The sequence below is a fragment of the Zophobas morio genome, unplaced genomic scaffold (assembly GCF_036711695.1).
Source record: "Zophobas morio isolate AGI-343-1 ecotype UQ-CSIRO unplaced genomic scaffold, CSIRO_AGI_Zmor_V1 ptg000010l, whole genome shotgun sequence".
Taxonomy (NCBI): Eukaryota; Metazoa; Arthropoda; class Insecta; order Coleoptera; family Tenebrionidae; genus Zophobas; species Zophobas morio.
Window position 1 is genome coordinate 6721064 of NW_026972115.1, and position 17525 is coordinate 6738588.

At 37.5% G+C, this 17525-nt stretch overlaps 1 protein-coding gene across 6 annotated transcripts in view; it reads left to right on the plus strand.

Annotated features, from left to right (window-relative positions):
- The first annotated feature begins 451 nt into the window (after positions 1-451).
- Positions 452-17525, plus strand: part of Ps (pasilla) — a 94606-nt gene continuing 77532 nt past the window's right edge. For 2 of the 6 annotated variants that reach the window (XM_064052261.1, XM_064052259.1), the window contains exons 1-2: positions 452-673; positions 7883-8288. In XM_064052261.1, coding sequence (XP_063908331.1) covers positions 8171-8288 — 118 coding nt within the window. In that variant the 5' untranslated portion in view covers positions 452-673; positions 7883-8170. Of the gene's footprint in view, positions 674-7882; positions 8289-8309; positions 8466-8708; positions 8926-17525 lie in introns of those variants that run through there. The other 4 variants (XM_064052256.1, XM_064052254.1, XM_064052255.1 and 1 more) reach the window with 4 other exon arrangements.

Here is a 17525-nt window from a genome sequence, read left to right on the forward strand (position 1 = left end):
CCCTGTACCATCGGCAATTTTTAGAAACCAGAAAATCCACGTAATTCTGCGCTATTTAAATCGCACTGTGTCACAATGACTACATTTTAATTGATTTGATTTATGCAAATTGCGGTTGTTGCGTTCCAAGGCCGTTCATAGATCGCTTGTTTACGGCAATTGCGGCCTAGTCGAGTCGGTTTTTGGAGGTTAGGTGGTGACACGAAGCAATCCGTCCCAAATCCGCTGGCACATTGCGAAATTGCGCCACGAAACCAAAGAAAAAACTTACAAAACCATCACACGTCCTTGTGCCAGTGCGCACTGGCGCCGTTATTCGTACCGAGCGGCACACGGCGGCCTGGAGCGGACGTTTATTTACAGTGCTTATAAAATTAATTATAGCGAGTTGATTACCAGTTGCGAGTTGTAAAAAGTTGTTATCGCGCCATTATGATAAGCCGCTTTTCGTTATGTAATAATCCGATGTCATTACCGCTGCACGAGTGTCGTAAATCATAGCTGGCCGTAGATGCGTCAAAAACTGTCATTTGTTCACGTTAAATTTTTGTTTGTGTCATTTAGTGGTTCCCATTTACTCCATTTCGACATTTTTTTCGCGATAAATTCAGGGATCCATCTTCGCTCCAACGAAATTCACCAGTGGCGGAGTTTGTGAAATTACTCGTGTTGTGTAAGTCGCTATTTTTGTGATTATTGGTAGATTTGGTAGAATTGTCAATCACCACATGGCGGATTCGCGCGGACGACTCGATCGGGATGGTTTCAAAAGCGCGGGCTACAGGGGCGTGCTCTCGGACTTTGGCAGGGGGCGCTGCTGGAACGGGATTAGTTTCAACAGATTTTTGGACATTTTCTTGCAAAATTAACGACCAAGTGGTTTTTTAATGTGACAAAATGCAAGATTATTTTCGGTACTTTAATAATGTCTTAATTTTGGAGGTATGCAGTGTACTACTGAGACTACTGAACTAGTTGTTAAATTTTACATGTGTATTACAAATATCATGTAGATAACGAAAATTTGGCTAATCATTCCTACCAACAATTTGTTGACGCCATCTCCAAAATTTAAAGTAAATGTTATTTAAATTTTATAAAATAAGATACTCCTGCGCATGTCGTTTAAGAACCCATGCTAATTTTTAATCCTAGACATCCAGATGTTTGGAGAAAAAAAATCAAAATTACAACATCTTACAATTTAACCTTGAAATTGCTCTAAAAAAAATAAATTTTTGTCGTGAATTTTTTTTTAATGCATTTTTTTACATTTTATCCCATTTTTAAGGTTATTTTTTAAAAAGTTGTGAATTTCTAAAGATTTTGACTATGATTCTAGCTGATCCATATGGAAACCGCTGTTTTTAAGATTTCTATAAAAAATAAAAAAACACTTTAACGTCAAAATTGACCTGTTAAAAATAATAAAGCACCTTATAATAATAAATTAAAAAATAAAATGTGGAGTGAAACGTACCAGTTTGTTACTTAATACTAATTTGTCCCTTTTTTTTGGTGTTATATATTTAACTTTATAGGATTGCATACTCCTGTATGTGTGATTCATGAATCCGTGTCGAGTTTAGACATCGAGATTTTTGGGAAAGAATTCAAAATTGTATTTTACAATTTCGGTTCAGAATTGCAAAAGCGAATGAAGTGAAATATAGCAAACGTTTTAAGGCTGTAGGAAAGACGATAAATCGTTAATCAAAATTTCTTCGTTTAAAGCCTTCCCAAAAAATTATGACGTCATCTTAGAATTCTGCCGAACAAATGTTCTTTAAATTTTATAAAATAACATATTTTTGCATGTGTGATTTATAAATTCATGTTGAGTTTTTGCCCTTAGCGTCCAGATTTTTGGAAAAAAAATCAACATTGTGTTTACAACTAAATTTTAAAATGTAATTTCAAATTGCAAAAACCGAATGCTGTGAAATCGTGCAAATATTTTAGTCGAATTCGGTCCAAGTATAAACATAAACAGTCGAAGTTAAGCATACATATACTAAGAAATTGAAATTGTCTACATTTTTCCCGTTAGTTACGTGCTTTAAATATAACATATATAATTCGTTGGCAGACCTAGAGGCGGAGCTTAATTGCTAAATCCATATTTCCTTACAAAAAATTACCATTTTGAACGTGTTTTAAGCTGCCAATTGAGATGGGGTGGGTGGGCGGGGTTTTTATTTTGCCTTTTTTTTAATATACATGGTATTCTTTAAACAACACGATACTCAACAACATGTTTTTAATTTTTTGTAAAAAAAAGTATTTTTCATTTAAGCTCCGCCCCTTTGGTTCACAGCGAATAAAAAAAATCATCACAATTGAGATAGGGCGGGTGGGCGGGCTTACATTTTGCCTTTTTGTTTCAATATATGTAGACTTTTTTTCATAACATGAAACTTAAAACATATTTAAAATGGAAAATTTGTTTGAGGAAATATGGATTTTGCAATTAGGCTCCGCCCCATAATTGTAAAATCCATATTCCTTGCAAAATGTACCATTTTAACCATGTTCTAAATCCCTTGTTGTAAAAATATGGCTATGTACATTAAGAAAAAAAAGCAAACTATAAGCCCCGCCCACCCCCCACCCCCCCATCTCAATTCCGATGATTTTTTTATTCGTCGTAAGCCGAGGGGCTAATTGTAAAATCTTTATTTTTGTACGAGAAATTACCATGTGAAATTTGTTCGTAAGTAAACGTGTTATGCAAAGAAAACTAAATGTATTAATTAAAAAAGAAAACCAAAAGGGAAGCCCCACCCATCCGTCTCGATCCCAATCGTGATGAATTTTTCATTCGTTGTTAGACCGAGGGGCGGAACGTCATTGCAAAATCGATATTTTCCTATACAAATTTACCATTTTAAACATGTTTTAAGTTTCTTGTTGTGAAAAGATGACTACACATATTAAGAAAAAAAAAGGTAAAATGTAAGCCCGCCCACCCGCCCTATCTCTATTGTGATGATATTTTTATTCGTCGTGTGCCAAGAGGGCGGAGCTTAATTGCAAAATCCTTATTTCTGTACAAGAAATAGAAAGCATGTTTTTGGGTATCGTGTTGTTCAAAGAATACTACGTATATTAAGAAAAAAATTAAGCCATACCCGCCCCGATCTCAGTTCTCAATTGTGATGAATCTTTCATTCGTTGTCAAATCGAGGGGCGGGGCTTAATTGCAAGATCCATATTTGTCTACAAGAATTTACCATTTTAAACATGTTTCAAAATGTGGAGTCAAACGTACCATTTTTACTTAATACTACTTAATACTAATTTTTTTTAATGGTGTTATATATTTAATTTTATGAGATTGCATGCTCCTGCATGTGTGATTCATGAATCCGTGTCGAATTTTCACCATGGACATCCAGATTTTTGAGGAAAAAAATCAAAACTGTGTAATATTTTACAACTTAACTTTGAAATTGTAAAACCGAATGCTGTGAAATCGTGCGAATATTTTAAGATTATTTGAAACATGGTAAATCGTTAGTCAAAATTTGTCCGTCGTCTTACATTTTTGCCGAAATTTATGAGTGTTTTTGGGAGAAAAACTGAGTATGAATTAATCAATCAGTCCTTTCCTCTGCGTTGAGGACACAAAATCGACCAAATTTCTTTTTTTTTAATCCCTGATGTTTGTGCTAGTAGTCGAATTCGGTCGAAGTTTAAACATAAACAGTCGAAGTTAAGCATATACTGAGAAATTGAACATTTTTCCCGATAGTTATCTGCTTTAAATATATTTCATCTTTAAAGACATAGGGGTTGCGGGGATGGTTATTCCCCACTTTATAGAGGTTAACAGTCATCACAAATCGAAAATTGCAGAATGTAATTTTATATTTTTTTAAGGAAGCGGAAATTATCGGACCATACTTCAAAAGCGGGGGAAGTTCTGTCAAAATAACCTTCTACAATTTTTTTACTAGCTTTGTTTTTCTTTGTATCGCCATCAAAATTCCAAAAACAATATGATTTTTTCAAAACGCCAATGTCGCCAGCAAAACTGAAAATAATAACAGTAATAATAATAATACCCAAACAACATCTGTGTACAATACCACAGGTCCCCACTTTGTAAATTTCCCGATGGAGTAATTAAAAAATGCGTTTCTTTTGTTCAAATGGCGACATTAAAAATTTCGAGGAAAACTTACGAAAACCAAGTAAACTAGATCTTACCGGAAGAAGTTAAAATTAGAAAAGCATCTGGCACAGTGAAATTAATAAATAAATGTCAAAGTATAAAGAAATAAAAACAAAAGTTGGAAGCGATTTGCTTTAAATTATCTTTGCATTTTTTCCTTAAAAACGTCTATCGCCACTTCCCACACTTTTTAAATTTACAAATTCGTCGTTTCAAACTAATTATCAACCGAAATTACTGATCACTTACCTTGGGAGGCGCCTTTGGCACGGGAATAAACGAAAATAAATATATTACAAACGGGTGTTACAGAAGCAGTTTTTTAACCACCAATACTCAATTATTAATTCGCGTGAGCAGCAAAAACCCAACTATTCTCGCCGCCACTGCCGAGCTCACAATGCAACTGGTGCTAAATCAAATCTATGCCTCCATCTAGAAAAAAAGTGGCAGTTTTCACTGTTTTAAAATCCAAAATTCCCGATCGCCCAGCCTGCGGCCATTTCCAGGGGCGTATTCGCTTATCAGATGCATTTCACCGAATCGGAAAAAATCATCCAACTCTCGCCACTCTGGAAATAATCACAGATAACGCAAACCAGCACGTGTTTCAACCGATCCCCCTATCACCTCGCCACCTTATCTCCCAAAACCATCCATTCCAACGCAATTTTTGAAATTATTGTCCGATTATCATCAACATCGACTTTGTCGTAAACAAAGCGCAAAAAAGCCGAATTAAAACTATTAATAGCCTTGATTCACATCATTCCGCAAATTCGTGTCTTCGCGCGGCCTCGACCAAGAACCACCTCCCGGCCGAATGGTGCGATTGGAAATAATTTCATTTGCGACTTAATTTCGGTAATTAATCATAATTAAAATTAGAGGTTGCTCGTCGTTGCATAATTCATGCGTGTTGTGATTGCCAGTAATTGGTGTGGGAGAGGCGGCGGAATTGCGACAGTGGCGCCGACTTAGGGAGGCGAAATTTTTTTTGGTTGCTTGCGCAATTGGAAAACAAACAATGTCGCGATTAAAGTTTTCCCCAGTTGCCATGTTGGCGAGGAGACGATGCGTCATTGTTTATTGTGTTGGCGAACGTGATGATAAGTCGGACGTGGCGATAACTCGTCGGAGAAGGTCTTTTTGAGCACTCAGTTGATTTTCTGGTTTTGGGAGAGGTGATAAAGGAGTTGACGAACTGCGATTTTTGTGGAAAAGCACGGATGGGTATTTTTAGAGCGGAGGGACTGGTGGGTGGGATTGTACGAGTTGTCATTCATGGGTCGGTGCGGAGATTTTGTCACAGTTTTACGGTAACGCGTGAAGGCGAATATGTATAATACGACCATCAGCAGCTACGCTGTCATGTATGCTTTCTTTAACAAGCTAAAAATTGAAAAAAACAAACTCTGATAAGTGATATTATCTGGTATCTCGAGTAGGAATCTGTCTAATGACTCTCTGGCATAATGGAGGTCATTAAGGTGATATGATTGCCTGCTTTATTTGTTGTACAAAGTAAATAAGTAGTTAAATTTAACTTTGTCTAGGATTTTGACTGCTAGTCTAATGCAGGATCATTAAACAGTAAGTGAAGTTTTAAATACTGGTCAGACTTTCAAACTTTTCAGACAAATGTAGTTATGATCAACCGCCTCGAATTAATTTGGAAGGAAAAGACTTTCATATCTTTCCGGATTCTTGGGCGATTTTACATTGCGTGTAAGATTCAAGAGAATTTCAGGAATTGAGGGTCAGGTTCTACAAATTAATTTTCATTTTATGAGGATTTATTTACGTGTTTGTACACCACAACAAATGCACTAATTTTGTCGAGTTATCGCAATTTTTGAATTAATTTATTATCTTGGCAAAATAACGTTGAAGACAAATTTCACATAAATCTAATTAAATTGTAATCTTTTGTGAGATGTAGGACACAGGTATAGGCGCTGTTAAAATAAGTATTTTTGGCCGAACAAGTTTTATTTTGACACTCGCAAAGTGATTCATAAAAATGATTAACTACGCAACTAAATAGTTATTTTAGTGACATGACAGGTGCGACACAAGCAAACACAATCCATAAAACCATCCGTATAAATTAAACCTAAACATTACAAGAAAGACATTCCATAAAATGAATTAATCGTTAATTACATAATTTCGGCAATTTTAAATATTTGTATGAAAGAATGTCTTCGTTTTTTTGTGTGGTATGATGTTGATCATAATTTTGGCTCAACAAGTATGACTTAATTTTTAAATGCATACCAATTTTTTTTATATAATAAATAATATATGCAAAATCCATTTGTTTACTATTTAAAACATGCGGAGATTTTTTTGCAATTAATAATCTTTTAAAGGTCACAAAGTTGCGTATGTGGGAACGGAACTCCAAACATTAATCTGGAAATTGGAGGCGGCAGTTTCACAGAATAAAATATTCCAACCTTCCAGTAGAAATGTCAAACTTATTGAAATGTTCAAGTAAGACAAGGGGTCACCGAGATTTTTTCAAATATGTAATTTCAAAAACAGGATTCACAGGGGGTCCCCGAAAGTCTTTCAAACTAGACAAAACACAAGGGGTTCTCGACGTTCTTTCAAATTACTTCAAAAAATAAGAGACAAGGGGTCCCCGAGATTTTCAAATTGTTTCAAAAACAGTACGCAGCAAAATGTGTGGTTAATTTCTAGTTAGTTTGGTCATTTTTCCATTATTTTCGTGGTTTAAAATGCCCATAATGAATTTTTAAATAACTATATCATATCGCTGCGGTTTTTAGTTAAATAAGAAACCATCGATTAATCTCACAGTACGCAAGCAAAGTGAATAATTAATTACACATATTGTGTGATGCACTTTGATCACGACTGTTTTCAATCTTATGTCATTAACAGAAATTACCAAAAGCGTTGATCATCATAGGAATTCTTGCGCAACTCCCACACTGGCTGTCTTCAGCAGTCGCGCCCACCTCTAACAATGAAGCACATTTCTAATAAGTAATAAGTGTACTTGTTGTGGTTGTGGTTTAGGTGGTAAAACGTTGAAGAAAATTTTGTTGTTCATCCTCTTCAAAATATTGATGACGTCATCTCAAAATGTTCTTAAAAAATCTCGCTTAAAACGTGCAGCTTGTCGTATCCATAAAAAATAATTTCTGCAATCAAATCTCATATTTATCTTTGTGGTTACATAAGAGACTTTAAGTTTGTAGTGGTTTCCAAAATTCCAAGCAAAGTAGATAAGCAACATACATTTTTCTAGTAGTACTCACTCGACGGTACTTTGATGATATTGCATAAAATTTCGAAACGAAGGACGAAAACTTGCATTTTCATGTTTAACGTATTTTGAAACACCTAAAAACCACGAAATTGGGTATTCGTGAGTTTGACTTTATTACATTTCTGTTAGTAGCGAGTTCCACGGTGTGCGCTTCGAACTACCGAACACTAGAACTTAAAACGCCAGCTTGACCTTGCAGGTGAATCTTAGCCATCTTTCGCTCTCGGCCGAAAGGAAAACCCCGCTGCAAGTGTCAGCCCCCTCCCCACGTCGCCGCCGCCCACGCGTCCTCCGCTAATAGCCGCCGCATCTTCGAATTTCTTCCAAAAGTGTGCGTCACGTGACGCATAATTTTGGCGCGAACCCATCCATCGACTCAAGCCCCCCCATCTCTGTTTCAGGCATTCAGTGAGCGTCGTCGTCGTCGCAGTGTCAGCGCAGCGTCCCCGTCGTCGTCCAAGGTCGCCGCCCCAGGTGGGGGAAGAGCGCCGCGCTATCTGTCACCGCCCCGCGTGACATGTCGCCGTCTCCTCGCCGATCAGTCGGTCCGCGTCCATAGAGCGAGCCGCGCGTAGTGACCTCGAGTCCAGCGAGAGCAGAAAGTGGTGCGAGCGTGCGCAGCGCAGTGCAGTGTCGTAACCGTGCCGCAGCAGTCCGCTCGCGCTGATGGACGTCTGAGCAGTGGCAAAATGGCCGCCGACTCGGGAATGGATACGTGCCCGTCGCCAGAGATCGCCGACTCCAGGAAGCGGCCGCTCGACGGCGACAACGACAGCGGCGACACGAAGCGCTCCCACTTCAGCCCAGGTGAGTGACGCGCGCCAATGGCGGCGCGAGCGGCGGAGAGCGGCGCCGGCGGGCCGCCTCCTGGGGCAGTCGCTCGCGCGCCGATGTGCGGTGAGGTGCGCCCCGACGACGACGGCCAGATGACCAGCAGCTCGGACGCGTTCCATCTGCGGAACTTGGCGAGCACGCTGCCGGACGGTGAGTGTGGGGGCGGCGGCGGGGCGGCGGCGCGATGCCACATCGCCGACACCTGCTTTTTTCGAAAACATGGGGCGAAACACGGCCGCGCCGCCCACGCACGGCCGCCGCTACTGGCGACGACACGTGTCGCGGAGCGGCACACATCCGAATGCCGATTTTGACACACCGTTGCGATGGGGAACAGAACTGTGGCGCAGCTGATTTCGGCGAGTCGGGGCTACGGCGACGATGCGTTTTATAATTTCTGTGCCGATCGGTGTGTAGCGGCTGTGCTTTTTCACGTGCAACGTGGACCGATTGCGTTATTTTCTCGGCCGACGAAATTTTGTGGTTATTGTTATCGGCGGCGATGTTGTTGGTGTAAAACGTGGACATTCATTGGTTAAACGACGGTCAGCTGTTGCGATGTACATACATGCTGCGTCATCCCACGAAATTGTGACAGTTCGCGTCAAGGGTAGTTTTTCATTTTTTTTTTATCTAAAATTTGGTTACAGCGGGCGTCGTTTGCGCACGTTTCGAACAGCACAAATCTAACACTCGAGCTGTCAAAAATAAAAAACAAGAATTCGAAATTTTGAAAATGTACGTTTTTCGGTCCAACACAAAAGAGGTCGACCGAATCGCTTACTGTTTTAAAAAAGACGTGTTTAACGCGAGTGCCAAATTCGCCGGCCGTGTCGAATTGAATGCTGTTTGTTGCCAAAACGTTGCGCTGTCGGTGCAACGATGCAGCGATGAATTTTTTAGCGATTGTTTACGATAAGAAAACTGTGTCACAGCTGATTCCGGGAAGTCGGCTCTGTCTGTGCTGGCTAATGGCGATGGTATTATTATTGTGGGCACAAAAAAATGTTAATTATAATGTAGCGTGTTCCGATAACATGCCGTTGTCAAAATTTGTGGGTATTGTGACTGCCGGAATGGGTTTTTTGTTTAAATTGTGGCTATTCGTGGGTTTGTTGGTTGTTGCGATGTGTATGTTGTGTAACTTGTAATTGATCGGGATGCGGAGGGAGTTTTCTGTATTTTTGTACAGGCTGTTTCATCTCAGTAGGTCAGTAATGGTGTCGTTCCAGAGTAAAATACAAAAATCCGATTTAAAAAAGTATATTTTGCTTCGAAAATTTTAAAACCGTGAAAAAATTGAACACGTTTTCTAGATTTCAAATGAAATTTTTGGAATTTTTATAGAATTAACAAGTCTTTTGTGGCAAATTAATTATGCATTAGAAAACCGAATTTATATTTAACACTTTCGATTTTCAAGAAAAAAAAATAATACAATTTTTTCCATAGAACAACCTGTTCCTTTTTCCTGTTTTTTAACACTTTCTCATCAAGGTTTGGAACACTATATTGCCATGTAAATTGATTATTGTTAGACAAAGAAATGATTATATAACGTAGCTATTGTTTCAGCCACTATTAAAAAAAAATTAGTCGAAGGTTATTTCGACAGAACTTCCCTCGCCCTATAGACTTGAAATTATAAAATTTTACTTGCGTATTTTTTGTGGTAACCGCTAAATACCATGGTGTAAATAACACATCCGCAGACAACCAACGGGAAATAATGCATTCTCAGTTTTTCAATACATGCTTAACTTCGACAGTTTATGTTTATATTTCACTATTCACACTTTCGTATAAAAAGCAATAGGGACGGCATTTGTGTTAAAAAAATTAAATTTAATTAATTACGTACACTCGGTTTTCTTTTTCCCAAAACACTGGATGTCTTTTGTAAAATGTACGCAAAAATATTGGTTAACGTTTTACAATATGGACGATATTCCTAAAATGGATATAAAATTTGACAACAATCGATTCACTAGTAATAATGAAAATTCACACTGACTGCAAAGTTGTTCAGCTGTTCTTGAAAAGCAATTTTCAGTTAAGGTGATGTTATCGGTTTAGTTTTCAGTGAATTTACAGTAGATTTTGTTTCACAAATACTAGACAACTAGTTGGAATCTGAACCCAATTTTTTTTTTACAATATCTTTGATATGCTATTAGTGTCCGGAACTTATAAAATTGGAGAAAAAATGACCTGTTTTGCTCTAATAAAATTGCAAATATGCTCAAAATCACACTAATATTAGGTCCAACTGTGCCGACCATAGTTATAAAATTCACATTAAAGTAAGTCATGGACATTTTTTGAAATGTTTACATGATATTTCAAAAAGAAAAAAAAAATGTTCGATTTATAAAACTTCATAATTTTGGTTTAAAACTGATCATGTTTGAAGCGTTATTTTATCCGTTCCATTTGATGTCTCTTACAGCGGTCTCTCTCGGGTTGGGATATAACACCCACCGAACGTTCTTGGACCGATGGGATAATTTATTACTTCCGACATCTTTTCGGTGACAAATTTAATCTTTGCATAAATTTACTTCAGTGTAGTTAGTGAACTCGTTGTGACCACTGAAATATATAGAGTAAATTTTGAAATCGGACGAAAATCGAAGATTCCAGTTTCAAAGTCACGAAAAAGTCGAAAAAACTTTTATCAGAATTATTATGTCAAAAACTTACTAAAAGTACAGACAAAAAATGCAGTTTAATCATCATTTGATTAGTTTTACTATTATTATGCTTTTATTCCCTAATTTCTGTACATATAAATATTATTGTTTTTATACACTTACATAAAGTGTAATTCAATGTTACTAATAGAAATTTTATTATTGTTACTTTATATGATCACCAATCTTATTGCTTCTCGGCTTTTTGTCAAAGATCAAAGTGTATTACGTGAAATAATTTTATTTTGTTGAATAAAAGATTACCATAAACCTTATAATTAGCCGGATAACCATTCAGTATACACAGGTAGTTTCTATACCTCTTTAGTTTGAACTTAGCCGATACTAACCAGATAGGGAACCAGTTATAATTGAAATATGTAAACCAACTAATTGAAGTGCTTAGTTTTAAGTAAAAGAATTGGGTACATTTATAAATACGCATAAATAAAAACGAAACAAATTATTGGTCTCTAGTTTATTTTATTATTTGCATTTCATCATGACATATAGGACCGTACTGATGCCGAAATTGGTGATTTTTTTGTTGCATTTCAGTATAGGGACACACTCAGTAGAACCATTTGGACACTTAAAATTAATTTCGTTTTACTTGCCACAAATCTTTTTAAGTGTTGCGAAAGTGATTATTTTGTGTCCGAAAAATAACTAATTTTTCGGCTGAATGCGTTTTTTGTTGTAAATCAATCAGTCTCCCAATTAGATTATAATTGCTTGGACTTACTATTTGTTGTCTTAATTTTTCGAAGTTCATTTTTGTACACATTCAGATTTTTATTTCGTATTAATTTCTTGTGGTCATTTTTATAAATTCGTATATGAAAATTAAACTGTTGACGAACGAAAATCGAACAATAATACACGACAAGCGGGTGCCGAACTGTTACCAGAGATTATGGGTGTCATAAATTACACCCCAGCTTTCCTGAGTTTCAACCAGTTTACCACTACTTCTCTTCTTTATTTTTCTACACGCAAACTTCTTGTGAAGACAATAACACGGCAAAATAAAAAATCCGACAGTTTTCTTTTAGCAAACATCCCCTTAAGGAAATAATTTTTCTTGTTTGAAGCAGTTCGAAAGAATTTTGGGGACTTTTTGTGCCTGGTTTTTGAAGTAGTTTGAAAAAATCTCGACGGTCACAAAATTTTATAATTTGTTATCAAAAGGACACCAGGGACTTCAAAATTGTTTGATTTTTTTTTCAAAAATGAGTCAAATTTGACTTACAAAAATATATTACGTGTTTTGTTGAAGGACTTAATAGCGATAATAATTTCGTAACGCTTTCGAGTCACTATAATTATTAAGTTAGTGCGAATTATATTTTAAACTTATGTGTACTGATTACGTTACGACATGTAAATAAATAAGCCACTTATTTAAAAAAATGTCGCGAGTACACCATTCAATCTTAATTATTTTTACTGTCATTTGGGTCTTGATAATCGAAATTTGGATCTCCGTGAATATTCGTAGGATACATCGTCCGCCATGAGTTTCAAAGTCTTGTAACCGCTTAACCTTTATTGTAATTGTTCTTGCTTTCGTGTGACTGACATTTTAAAACCTAATTCGCTATTTTAAAGGTCGCGGGATTTCAGTGATCCAAATCTCTGTTACAACCAGATAAGGCTTGTAATTTGAAGATGCTAAGGTTAAATTCTCGTACGTTTTCTATCGTGTTTGAATAAATCTGTGAATGTCACAGGAGGTACCGATTGATCGTTCAAGGAGTGGTAATTGAAAATTTTTGACAACGTAAACACAGCACCAAACTGTCTCGTGCGATTAGAACAAATAAAAATAAAACGCATATTAAACAAAGCCATCTAGTACTTTGAAGTTTATTGTCGTCACAAACTCATTATCAGAGTTTACAGTTTATTTTGCATCCCTAAACTCCGTAATCCCGCAAAGTGGAATATTCTCGGCGAACTTCATCAACATGTCTAATCTCTTAATTTCTCCGTTCGTTGGCGAAGTTTTTGCAACAAGTTTTTTCACTTTGATGTTTTAAAATAAACTAAAAGTTCCAGATGCAGCCGGAACTTCGGAAATTGGCGAATTTGTTTGAAACGAAATTCGCAAACTACACTCGAAACAAGTTGAATTTCAACGCTTTCTCGTACTTGTTTTTTTTTTAATATTAAGTGGCAATATCTGGCGCGGATCAATACCGCGTCAAAGCAAAAGAAAACAAGACGGAGGCAGCTAATAGCAGCCGCAAGAAATCTAATAAGATTTGTCGTAGTTTCCAGCAAACTAACGTTCGGGAAAAATGTTTGTCGATTCGATTTTCAGGTTCGCTCAGTGAATATGAACGAACGATAAAATCTTGCAAAATCTTTCACGAAACCCCAATTACTAAGACCCGACTTCGATAAGCCGCTATAAATAGTAAATAATCTCAAGACGAAATTCTCCACGGTGATATTACGCGCTGTTTGAAGACTCTATCAGTTGTGTGTGCACAGTTGGCGCTAGGGAAAATCCGCGGTTTCCATAATACGGAATCCAAAATCGTAATCCATCCCTGTCACCTCGCACAGCACTTAATTAAAAATCCGACGTCTCCTTTTCGGGGTGACGTCACCGACTTCCCCCAGGGGACGAACAAACAACCTTTAATTAACGTCGCCCGATCCAGAAATCGACTCGAAAATTAAAAAGTCGCCCGGAAAATTCCCGTCTCCACGGCGACTGTTTCCATCCGAAGTACGAACGCATCGAACACGCCCGCGTGTGAGCAGGACGTTTTGCCACATTCCGGGGATTCCGGGTCCGATCCGGGTTAGCACTCGGTTCGAAACGAAAGCGAGATTCTCCGAAGAAGAGCCAACGACTAGATTATGTGCAGGAATGCGTTTCGTAATCCGAGTGTTTGTTGGCTACACCTGGCCGACGTGGCGTCACACGTCGAATCGCAAAAACGCCCAAAATTGCAAAAAGGCGCCGTCGAGTTGCGAAAATCGCGCTTGTTTACGTTGGAAAGTGCGTCATAATTGGTGTTTTTGCGTTTGTTGTGCAATCGGCGATGATAGTGGTAATGGTATGTGGCAGATACGCGGGGTTTGGTGTTAAGGTCACGTGGCGAGGAGTCGTCGGGTGTGAAAGTTTTTCATTTTGCGAAAATTCGAAAGTACGTCCCTGGCACGAGATTCTACCTGCCACTGGTACAATGTCAAAACGTTTCGTGGAAAACTACCGCAATAATCAGTTTACCGAGTGTATAAAATGTCGGTTTGACGCAGCCGCCTGCGATTTGTTCTCGTAGTCCTCTCCGTCAACTGTCACTTACAAACGTCAAATCACGACAGAGTGCCGTTTTGCACAACTCACTCGGCTCGTAAAATTGAGCGCGTATTTGGTGCGTGCGCGAAGATTGATGATAAGGATAAGCCACGGGTCCCTACGGTAGAGAGTGTCTCCGAGCGTGGGCGCTTTATGTCTTGTACGTTCGAGGACTGTGTCGACACGATCGACTGCAAAAATTGCCCCATCCACCTCGAGGAGCGAGGATGAGAGATGAGGGGAATCGCTATCGGGACGCGTTAGGCAATAGTAATCGGGCCGTAATTTCAGCGGCGTGTGCAATTAGAGCGTCTCGGGACTTCTTGGGGCTCGTATTAGCAGTTTGCGTTTCTGATCTAAGCGATAGGGGAGTTTCATTTGCTTAATGTGATGGAGATAATGATTGGTGTTTGGCCGTCAATTCGGGATGTCGTAAACAGAGAGCGGGGGTGGGGTTAAGCCACCTGGTGTGGGATTTGGGAGCGGATTTTAGAAGGGAAAGTTTTGGTGGATCGGGACGAATTTGAAGTTGGAGTAAGAATGTTGTGTCTGTCGACCGACTCTCTACTTTTACGTTTTCTCGACCTTTCATGACCCCAAGCGTACGAAGAAATAGGTCTTTCGTTTCCGTTTATCTGTCCGTCTGTCTGTCGTCCCATAATCTCCGAAAATACTGGGCCGATTGTTGTCAAATTTTGTATTTCTGACCTGACCTATTTTTGAGTTAATTTTAGGACCCCGATTTTTTTTTTTGAAAAATTTAAAACAATCTTGAGATTCTGGGTATTTCTATTTGGAAAAAAATTGAAAGTGCTTTGGGGCCTCTAGTGCTTTTTCTTTTAATAATTTAGTTAAATTTCTTAGAGGATATATCATATGCCAAAATCAGTCTTAACAAGTACTAGCCCGCCTACCCACCCTCTGTTTTCGTAAGGTCAATTTACATTATGGGATTTTTATTATTTCTTGAGCAAATTCCTTATGATTTTCTTGTGATTGCTTAGTAATGAACACTATGAGCAATATTCGAGTTTTGGGGTTTACATTGTTGTGAAATTATATACTTGTGTTTTGTTAGCGTTGGTTTTGACATTTAACCTTAAATCTAAAATTTTCTAACCTATAAAGAGGTGACAACTGTATCTGAGAACACATACAGTATATGTACACCAAAAATCGTAAACGAACAAATAACGAACCTAAAATCAGCTGACAATAGTGACAAATCAGTATAGGTAACCTCAAATATATGTCGCGAACCGGTGAAAATTACTATATTTTAGCGCCAAATTTAAAAGTTTGTGTGGAAAATTCCCAAGAAAAATCACATAGTGTAAACAACTGCATTTTTGCTTAGGAATTATCATAAGTACTTTCTTAAGGAAATCCTGCAACGCGTCAATTTTGAAAAATTTGGAAAGTATGAAAATCTGGAGAGTCTGGAAAGTATGCATAATTTCGAAATTTCGAAATATAGAAGCTCCAGAAATTCTGCGAAATTTGAAAACTCTTTTAACTTTGAAAACTTCTGCATTTCGGAAAAAAATACGATCGAGAAAAAGTAGTAGATCTGGAACTTTGAAAACTTTATTAAAACTCTATGACTCTCAGAGAGTATGGCATTTGCCAAAATCAGTCTTATCTTCTTCTCGGGGGACCCAAATGTAAAAAAAAACTACATTTTTCGAAAATGCTGGAAATTTTTTATTGTAGTTCGGTACGAGGGAAGTTCTTTCGAAACAACTTTCAACCAAATTTTTCTTTGACGTAATTTGAAAGAATTTCTGGGAGTTTTTTTGTTTTGTTTTTAAAGTAGTCTTAAGGAATTTCGGGGACCACTGTCACGGTCGTTTGCCATATCAAGCCTTATCTTAGTAAGTTTGCCCACCCACCCCTTCTTCATTCGAATGACTAGTTCATTCTTATCGTAGCAAGTACCTACTAATACCTCCCACCCACCCTTTATATTCTTAAAGGGTATGTCATTTGCCATATCAAGTCTTATCTTGACAAGTGCTAGCCCCGCCCACCCACCCTTTAGTTTCTTGGAAGGTATGTTATTTACCAAAATCAGTCTTACCTTAGCAGTGTAAGATCCACCCTTCATTCTGACCACATAAAAAGTATCACTGAAATGGGGACGGGGTGGGTGGGCGGGGTAAAATTCTTTTCTTCTTTTCGGGGGACCCAAATGTGGTTTTTTTAATTTTTTTTTCGAAAATGCTGGATATTTTTCATTGTACTTAGATACAAATATCTCATTAGCCAAAATCAGTTTTATCTTAAGAGCTGCTAGCCCCGCCCACCCACCCTTTCTTTTTTTAGAGGACATGTCATTTGCCAAAATCAATTTTATCGTAGGAGTTACTGATAACTAACGTTTACAAAAAATGATCAAAATTTTCAATCAAAATATATTTTGTTTAGCCCCTCCAAAAAACTGGTGACGTCATCTCAAAATTTTGCCGAATAAATCGTATCTCAAATGTTGAAAATATGATGAGTCTGTACTTGTGATTTATCATCCCATTCATGTTTTGGATTTGCTTATACAGGCTAACTCAAAAAAATTAATGAATGCGTGAATTTATTTTATTGATTTAATCAGATATCGAATGCTTTGAAATCTTTAAAGTTATTACAAGCACGGTAAATTTTTGAAAAAATATATTTGCTCATCCCCAAAAAAAATTGATGACGTCATCTCATAATTTTGCCGAATAAATCTAAAATGTGCAAATTTTTATTCAGGCTGACTCAAAAAAAATCAGTCAATTTATTTTATCGTAAAATCAAGAATTTGACATGTTGCAGATGTTTTAAAGTTATCATAAGCATGGTAAATTGTTAATCAAAATATATATGTGTTTGTTCCCCCAAAAAATTGATGACGTCATCTAAAAATTTTGCCGAATAAATTCTACCTACCCAAAATGTGCGAAATATGATGAGTTTTTACTTGTGATTTATCACTGCATTCATATTTTTTGGATATGTATATACAGGGTGACTCAAAAAAATTAATGAATGAGTCGATTTATTTTATTAATTAAATCGGAAACGGCTCATTCCATTTTCCCGGAAAATTTTGGGAATGCAATACTGTTATTTTTAGTAGTACACTGCACCGAAAATGCTGGATACGTTTCATTGTGCTTTAGGTGCGAGGAAAGTTCTGTGGAAATAACTTTCGAAATTTTC